A 9,513-nucleotide genomic window follows, 5' to 3' on the forward strand; every position below is an offset into this window, starting at 1 on the left:
GGGTGCTCTGATCACAGATCTCTCAGCTGCCTCACCCTCATGCTGATGATATTTAATCAGGTTATAGAAAATATCAGTGGACTCAGAAGAAAACCAAGCTCACTGTAAAATTGTACAGATCTTTACCATGTCTAGTAAAACATTTCCTCATGATGTGTCAGCTGAATAAAATCCTCTGAACAGTCAGATTTGTGTTGCTGTTTATTTACACGCCACCATCATTATATAAATGATTTACATGTTGTATATAAAAAGAGTTCGAGCTGAAAAGAAAGAGTACTATGGTTCTACCTTTAAAAAACCAAGCTGCTCGGTCCTCAGGACTTTAAGGCAGAGGCCCGTCCATGAAAATAAAATGAATTGACTGCATTGTAAGACGAACATTTGGTTTGGATCCACATTCATAGGACCCAGCAAAGATCGTCGTAAAAATAAGTTATGTAAACTGCAGGGTCCCGTTTCCCCTCTAAAAAATAAATAACAGTATACGGACCGAGCTGTAGGTCTACTGCAGGTCCAGGCATGGCTGGAGGGGTTCCCTTAAGGCAGCACACGGTTGAAGAGGAATTTAAAAAGAATCTCTGTGCTTTGATAACAACCACAAATACTTTTTCCATTTTAAGTCACTAAATTAATTCAAAAGCTTGTGTGCGTCCTTTGTTAAAACGTCTCTCCTCACAGAGAAGCAGCTGTAACGGCACCGTTCCGGGCCGCGGACACCGGAACTCAGAGCAAAACCGGGCCCGCAGGAAGGCTCAGGAGATACAGCTCAGAACGGTTGGCTGTTTCCTCACCTCACCGTTTCCAGGATACAGCAAGAAAAAAAACTCTTTGGATTTCAGCACCTCATTTTCACACCACACACTTTCAGACGGCGGAGGGACACGGGCCGCAGGACGTGTCACGGCGCACCTTCCTCAGGTTTACAGAACCCAGCTCAATTCTGTAAATGTTCCGGCAGCGTCACAAACAATCCTGACAGTCTCTCAACTTTGGGTTTTGACTGAACTGAACTTCGATGGTCTATTATCTGGGGGGGCACCTATGCGCCCCCGCGTTTCTGTAGCTTGCAGGTATCCGAACACCAGACTTTTTATTTTAGAAGACTGAAAAAACTGAAAATGATCCAAGTTATAAGTAAAAATTGGCATAAATTCCCTCAGATTTTACATCTGTGTAAACGGTTCTTTCGTGGGCCTATCATTGAATTCTTCTTTTCTAGAAGGTTCTTTTTGAAGATGTGGCCCACAAAGTGTGAGCTTATGGATCACTGTCTGAACCAGTCCGAATCAGTACTGTAGGCCCATCAGCACACCCTCAACCCAACTCCTCTGTCCCACAGAACGCAGCACCGTCTTTCACTTGTATTGGACATCGTTAGAATTGCAGACCTGTCTGCACGTGCATAGTCTGCACACACACACGCACACATACGACACATAAATATAACATCATCGTCTCTGGCTGGGCATGTATACACCTGCTGGTTTTTTAGTGGTTTTATTGCCGCCCCGGCGTGCCCTACTCGCTGTCCGAGCGCCCGTCCTTGGCTGCGGTGTGGTTGTACAGTCCCTGCGCCATCAGATGCAGTGCAAGAGAGTTTTTATTCCCGGAGGATTTTTTGATTTTGGCCCGTTTGTTCTGAAACCAGATTTTGATCTGAGACTCGTTAAGGCCAAGGTCCCGCGCCAGGCTCTGCCTCCGCTGCTCGGTAAGGTAGTGGTTGTTCTGGAACTCCGTTTTCAGCCGGTGGAGCTGCTCCGCCGTGAAGGCCGTCCGGGGCCGCTTGTCGTCTTTACTCGGAGACGACGCTTTCTTCGGCTTGCGGGATCTGGGCCCTTGTGTGGATGTGGAAACAAAATCAAATGGTTAGGTTCTTATTTCTGACTTTTTAAAACAAAAGTGAGCTTTTTGGGGCAAAGAGGCTTCTTTAACAAATAAATGTGAGCTGACAGTGATCACACGAGTTTAACTGCTGAATGATTTTATTTATGTGAAAAACCTCTGAACGAATCCGCCAAGAAAATGACAACAACTGTATACATATATATATATATATATATATATATATATATATATATATATATATATATATAAAAGAAATAAATGAATATATAAATGTATATATATATATCTAATATCTAATTCGGTATTAGTTAATTTTAAGTGATTGTGTTTCTGAAGCATACGGACACGGTCCGTTGATTTAAAGCAGTGTGTGACACTGAGCACATCCATCTGATGGGATGTTTTAGCCAACAGCTGTACAGAAGTCTGAATTTCTCAGGTATCAATGAGGATATTCAGTGTTAACGGGCCATCTGACTGCTGTGGCTGCTACAGGGGGGAGGAGGGTGATGGGGGTGGGGTTAAGAACCATGGAAGATGGTGGAGTTAGGCGCCACTTTCCCTAACTGTTACCATAGGAACAACATTTTTTAAAGAATAATTATTGAAAACGAACAGAAAGCTGTCCACCCTCAGGTTGACACGGTTGGGTCATGAAGCGACAGAAAGCTGCAGTGTAAAAACAGCCGCCATCAGTTTAAATCCATCAGTTCACCTGCGAGAGGAGCTCGTGGGGTCAGCAGACGAGGAAATAATGCGGGAAAACCTGCCACACATTTCCACACAAGTGAATGAATGAACGAATAAGTCAATAACACAATAAATATATGAAGCTTTTAAAAGGCCACTTTTCCTGCAGCTGCGCGTCTTTAAATTGTGACAAAGGGAAACTCGCGTTCACAGTCTGCGGCCTGGGTTCATTCACCTGTTTCTCCTATTTTAGCTTCAGCTGCACCAGAACAAACACGTTTAACTCTGAAAAACCTGAAAATGACCGGACACACCAAAATGGGAACGTGGTGGGAAATCGAAGCTTTTTAGCTGCTCGTGGGAGAGAAAAAGAAAAGAAAGCTTTAGAGCCATTTCACATTAGCTCTCTGAAACCATTTTTTGGGCCCTCACTTTTTGCCCCCACCCTCCCCCTTTGTAAAAAAAAAATGCTAATGAAATATTAACAAAGAAGAGGACGAACAATGGCGTTAAACTTAATTTCTACACATACATCATGTAGAAGCCGTTATTTATCCTATATTAGTTTGAATAAAGACTTTGGATGAGTGAGACATTAGTTTTATTTATTTATATCGAAGCAGAAACTCGGAGTTCACTCCTGTTTTCTAAATATTGTCTCGGATGAATTATTGAGGCTGCGCTTTATTCCAAGAATGTTCAATTTATTCATTTATTTTCAAAGGCTCCATTAATTTATTAAATAAACTGTCGGTTCTGTATGGGGCATTTATTAGGCTAATCCGTTCATCTCGGTGGTGTCTATTAACTGGAAACTATTGATTCTTTTTTTTTTTAACAACTTTCTGAAAGAGTTTTCCTCACATTTTCCGTCTTATAACTAACTTGAAAATTCCGTTTGACACTTCTACAACCACAGAATGATTTTATTTGACGCTAATTTTCTGTTTTTACTTGGTTGGCTAAAAGTGGATGAGTAACGTTTCCCACCAACCTGACGATGGACGGTCGGAGTACCTGGTACAATACACCCAGGCTGGCCACAGCATCGGCTTGGCCGCCGGGGCCGCACCGGCCTTGGGGCTGCGGCAGCGGGTCCCCGCCACCACCGCCTCACTGGCTATCAGGTCGGGCCTCCTGGCTTCAGAGTCCGGATGCTGGTGGTCGGGGGCTCCCGAGTCGTCCTCCTCTTCACCGTGCTGCGGGTTGCCAGGTTTGGAAGGCTTCCTCTCTGTCAGCTCCCCTCCTCCTATTCTCATTCTCACACTTTCTCCTTCCCGAGCTGAGGTCCCATCCTTTCTCTTTCGGCCGAAGTCCGGTCTTAAGATGTTGTCTATGTAGAAGTTGGTGATGGTGTGGGACTGCTGGTTGACGGGTGGTTGGAGGAGAGGCGGAACGGCCCGGTTGGACTCCTCTCCGGAGTTTTGTGGGCGCTGTGGGTCTCGCCGAGCATTTTCCTCCATAATGATGAAGTCTGATTAGTCTCAGCTCCTGCTTCCCTCTCCAAAGTAATAATTCCAGTGTGCTGATACTTGTCCTTTACTTTATTATTGGCTGCGTTTAGAACTTAGAAAAAACTAAACAAAAACAAAATGGCGATGAGAAAAACGAATTGTTTCTTTGACATAGTAGTTGATGTATGTTGTTTAGCTGAGAACAATCATGCTGCAGTCTGTCGTCCGAGCATCCTTCTGTTACTTGGACTCACTTCTGCTTATTTCAACCTGCTGGAACCAGTTGGGAAAATAAGTCTGTTTCATTTTTCCAGATCCCTGCACACAATTATTAACGCCTCCAGCAGAAATAAACAGCTCTGATAAAGACACCGCTCAAATACTTTCACTACAGATTTTGGTTCCTATTTCTGATTGGCCGCAAGACCCCACGGTGACGTTGTACTACGGGTCTTTCAGACACGTGCCTCAGACCAATAGACCTGCAGAGATTGTGTCATGTGAGGTTCCCGTAATTCCCTGAAGGCGCAGATTAATCCAATCCACACGGGCAGTTTTAGATGCGTTCAGGGTACAACGGAAATGTCTGTTAGTACTGAGTGATGCTCAGCTGTGGGGTGTGCTGTCAGCCCACTCACTTTGAGTCTCCATGAACACTTTACACGTTTAGAGGGTCGCAGATGAATCTCCGGGTCCCACATTAAGGCTAAAGAAAACCATCATCCCCTGAGGTGAACTTTTTCATCACAGTGACACATCATCACAGCTGGGTGAGATTGGATTTCTGTCCATGTCAGACATCTGCTAAATAACAAGACAGCAGCAGCAGTAGAAGTGTCCTGTGGTACATAGCCCTCACTGGTTTATCTGATTTATCTTTTTTTATCAGTAAAAAAAAACACATTCTAAGTACTTCCACTGAGAAGTTGTTCTTTTGGGAAGTTTTTTAAAAGTCAACATATTGGTATGTTGCCTATGTTGCCTGTTAAAGTTCAAATTAGGATTCCTTCAAATGAAAAAAATCTAAATCTAAATGAATAATGTAGACATTTTAGGGCATCCTCCAAGATAATCCAGAGTTTCTGAAATTGAAAACACAGCTGAGGTGTAGTTGTGGTAGACTGAAGCTGCTCTACCAGACCAAGCTGTCACTCAGTCATCCATCGTTTCCTCCACCTCATTCATTCACTCACTTGTTTGTGTTTACTTCTACATAAACACCAGGTATATTTGAAGAACAACTGGTCCTCCATGAGTTCCATGGGAACCGGCCTGCTGTGGGGCTGCACACACACGTGCACACACACACGCACACTGCTGCTGTTGGCATGAAAGCCTCACCTCTGGATCCAGCTGTGCGCTCGTGTCGGGCTGTATACACATATTCACATATTCACATTCAGGCACAGTGTGAAGGGATGAAATGTGAGGATCAAACAGAGCTGAAACCTTTACACCCTGCACAAGGACCTGTTCAGTCCGACCTATACAGCTGAGAAGCTGTCCAAATGATCAGTCCAGCTCAGTGGGAAATCCCACAAAGGTTCTAGGGATTCTTTCTTCAGCACCAATGTGACATGCCTCAACTTGGATCATACATTGTGACAGAATATCCCTCAAGGCTTTCAGCATTAATCAGAACATGCAGTATCACAGAAACAAATGTCAGCTCGGTTGAAGGATGATGGCTTGATATTTGAAGATAAAATGCCAGCATATGACACATCTCACTGAGCAGAGACAACATCTTCAATATTAGTTCTATCTGTAGCGGTATTAGTAGCAGGCTTATGGCACTGGAAGCTGCGGTCAGCGACAGTGTGCTGCTTCCCAGATGTGAGATGAGTCAAAGGACAAAGCAAAGGTCAGCCAGGACCATCAGCTTCCTGTCTCATACAAAACCTCCCGGAGGGGGACAGGGTGAGAGTTCTGAGGTTAGACACTTCCTGTTCCTCTCTGTGAGCTATTTAAGCAGAGACGGAGAATTAGTGCAAGGACACACAATAATCACAGCAGAGAGGAATAAAAAAGCTGCCTGAACCCAGACCTCCACTGCTGATAACACTCACAAACTATAAGTATAACAACTATGTTTTTTAAAAGACAGCTGACTGTCACTGAGGCAGGAAGATAAAAAAAAATCCTTTTGAAACAAACTTGAGGTAAAACATGAGTCCAAGCTCAGACTGGCATCAACTCCATCTTTTACTGTAGGACTTCCACTAAAGAAGATCAGGTGACAAAGACAGCACTGAGGCATGAATGTGAATATATCAGTCAAACTGAGCATGTCATGGCTGACCTTTCAAACAGTTCCAAAGTAAGCATCCCGGAGCTGTCTTTAAAGCACACAGTTCACGATGCTTTCCTCTGAAAACTTCCCCTGCAGGTCAGCAGTGCCATGAACCACACTGACTCCTGCCACAGGATTCAGTTCAACTTGCTGGAGGAAACAAAATCCAACTCTATTTGTAGTCTGCAATTTAAGCCTCTCAGAGTTATATTTTCTTTACATTTAATTTGCACTTTGAATCCATTATCTCCCTGAACCACTTCACTGACTGTTGAATTTTCAACTATCTTGAACAGAATTATAACGGATCCTCTCAGAGTTTTTTCTCCTCACTTATTGCCATCTCTAGCCATAAATTTACTATACAAACAGTGAAAGGCCAATCAGTCAGCTTCACAGAGCAGAGAAGTTGTTCAATTATCTGTTGCATTTTCTAACCTACTGTGGTTGCTCTAAGAAAGTCAGACATGAAGGAGTTAACTTGATAACTTGATATAAGGTAAGATAATAATAACAATAGTGATAATAATGATAAGAATAATGATAAGAATATTATTCTTATCATTATTATTCTTATAATGATAAGAATAATAATGGCTGGGTTATTTCTGTCTGGAGAACATGTCATTCTCGGGTGCTCTGACTTCCTCCCACCATTCTAAAACATGCATACTTCATTGTATCTTTGAAATGCCCTGAAATGACATTTGTTGTGATTTATACAAAAAAAGAAAAAAATTGAATTGAATGTTAGGTTACTTTGTGACTGTAAATTGACCATTGGAGTAAGTGTGTGTGTGTGCATGTCTGTTTGTCTCCGTGGGGTCCAGTGATGGACATCTGACCTGTTCAGGTGTACTCTGCCTCTCACCTGATGGCTCAACCCCACACCCCCATAATCCTGAACTGAGAAAAGAAGCTACAGGGAATGGGTGGATGGGTGGAAAATCTATATTCTAATTGACATCTTTCTATTTAAAATTAAATATCATTCAAATTCAGCAAACTCTGCATTATATTTAGTTATAGGATCTGACGAATGGATTAAATTAGGTGACTTCATCTTCAAGTGTATCCACCAGGACAGTTTGTGTAAAAGTAAAAATATGAAGTTACATTACTTTTAAAGTTACAAGACAAAAGACACGGAAGACAGGAACATGAAGTCACAAAGTTGCTGTCCCAAAACACTCCCACGTCTTGTCCTCCGCGTTTGCCCCCTACTTTAGTAGCACTCAGATCTGTTTCTTTGTCTCCTGGTCTCTGACAGCAGGTTCAAAAGGCTGAGAGAAGGCTTTTTGCTATCAGTTCCTGCCTAATCCTCCAGATTGTCGTTCCAGGCCAGGCTGACGGCTTCCCAGGCTCCAGCGGAGCTTGGCATCCTGGGCCATTGCACCGTCCTGCATGAGTTCACAGGGGTGCTGGCTGACAAAGGAGGGTTTTGCTCCACTGCTTTTTCTTTTAAAGCCCTTCTATCTTCCTCCTTTGTAGAAATGAAGGATGCAGAACACCCTGGGTTCTGTAGCAGTAGACTGACTAAAATGTTTGTTTCTTCCAATGTAGAGACTTTACACCTAGATGTGTTGGTTGGTTTCAGTACCACACTAAACAGTGTTGAATGCTGCTCGCACAGAGGCCAAAGAACAAAGGAAAGCCATCATCAATGTTGACATAATAAATATGTATGATAGAGTGTTTTCTTCCACAATATTTTAGTCCAATGATCGGTATTTTTTGTACGAGGAACTGTAGATTGTCTGTGGAAAAAGCTGATTTCAAATTCATGTTCCCACATTGAGTATGACTGCATACAATCATGGAAAAATGTTATGTTGCATTTATAATGGAAAATCTGTTACTTCCCCAAAGAAAGTATAACATAGAATAAATAAAAGGGTAAAGAAGTATGAAGACCCCTGACCTGCCACAGAGAATCATTGTATGAGGTTGTGTGACTGGGCTGGAAAGGCCCCAATTTAATTGAACTTTAAATCAAATCAATTTATTTATATATAGTGCTAATTCACAACAAATCATCATTAGTAATGTTGGGGCACTGGATAAAGTTCCATTCAAATCTCATTAAATATAAACCAACTGAGTTGAATTATAACGCAAGAAATTAAAATAATCTAATTAATTTCAGTACAATCCAGCTGAGAGGGATATTTCCTAAAATTACAATTTGTAAAGAGGAGGACCAGAATCTCTTTGATCACTATGATGTGTAGAGGACGGTCAGTGTGTGATCAACCTGTGCAGCATTCCTCTTTTTACAATAAGCCCCAGAGCAGTCCCCAGCACAGAGCCATCCTTGTTTGTTCAGTTTGCCCCAACAGATGCTGCAAAGCAGATTATACTCCACAAAAAACTTGAAGATATTAAAACATCTCAGTTTCGACATAAAGGAACCTTAGCTTCCTTAGAACTAGAGTCTGTTTAGTCCAGGGATGTCCATATCCGATCCAAGTGTGTTGAAGTAGGGAAACATCTAAAACCTGCAGGACAACGGCCTTCGAGGATCAACTTTGGACATCCCTGGTTTAGTCCCTTCTGATGAACAGCTTCCTTTTGAAGATCCTCAGTCATCTCTTTTGTCTTGTTTTTGTTAAAGATATGTAAAAGATTAGGTGATTGTTGGTTGGAGTAACACAATACTTCATTCTAAATTTCGAGAACAAGATCCTTGGATACTTAAACTCCTCCACTTGAGGCCATGACCAATCTCCAACCCAGAGGAAGCACTCAACCCCTCTCCTATTGAGAACCAAGGCCTCGGATTTAGAGGGACTGACTTTTATCCCAGCCCACGTTGTTAGCTTTTCATTTTAGATTCCTGTCTGGCTCCTCAATCCTGTCTCACCATCAGATTAATAGGTCACAATGCAAATGATTTGTCTGAAGACATTTGTAAAGTAGTGATCTTAAAAGCATGGCATTCAGCCCACATCAGCAACATAATCTAGACCATTTTATCTCATTTATGATACTCTCTCCCACCAAATTCCACTATCCATCAGGCAAAGGCTGTTATTTTTCCAGTTAAAATCCTCCTTTAAAATGCCCTAATTAAAACAGCAGGGCTTCATCTTTTTAATCTAGTCGTACTAATTGAATCTGAGTGCCAGCACATACCACTGTCTGTAAAACCCTGGGGAATTTTTCTATTAGTTTCTGGTTTCCTTCTCTCTACTATGACTGTTGCACATCACACTTTCTTTTTTAATC

The 9,513-nt window shown here is 42.3% G+C and overlaps 1 protein-coding gene across 1 annotated transcript; it reads right to left on the reverse strand.

Annotated features, from left to right (window-relative positions):
• Positions 1 to 216: 216 nt before the first annotated feature.
• LOC140268850 (homeobox protein engrailed-2b-like) lies at positions 217 to 4,320 on the reverse strand. The gene is made up of 2 exons (XM_072363841.1): positions 3,533 to 4,320; positions 217 to 1,838 (listed from the first exon to the last, which is right to left on the reverse strand). The coding sequence occupies exons 1-2, from the start codon at positions 3,999 to 4,001 to the stop codon at positions 1,522 to 1,524; spliced, it is 786 nt and encodes a 261-aa protein (XP_072219942.1). The 5' UTR covers positions 4,002 to 4,320; the 3' UTR covers positions 217 to 1,521.
• Between the last annotated feature and the right edge of the window lie 5,193 nt (positions 4,321 to 9,513).

The sequence above is a fragment of the Leuresthes tenuis genome, unplaced genomic scaffold (assembly GCF_036924035.1).
Source record: "Leuresthes tenuis unplaced genomic scaffold, fLeuTen1.0.hap1 SCAF_14, whole genome shotgun sequence".
Taxonomy (NCBI): Eukaryota; Metazoa; Chordata; class Actinopteri; order Atheriniformes; family Atherinopsidae; genus Leuresthes; species Leuresthes tenuis.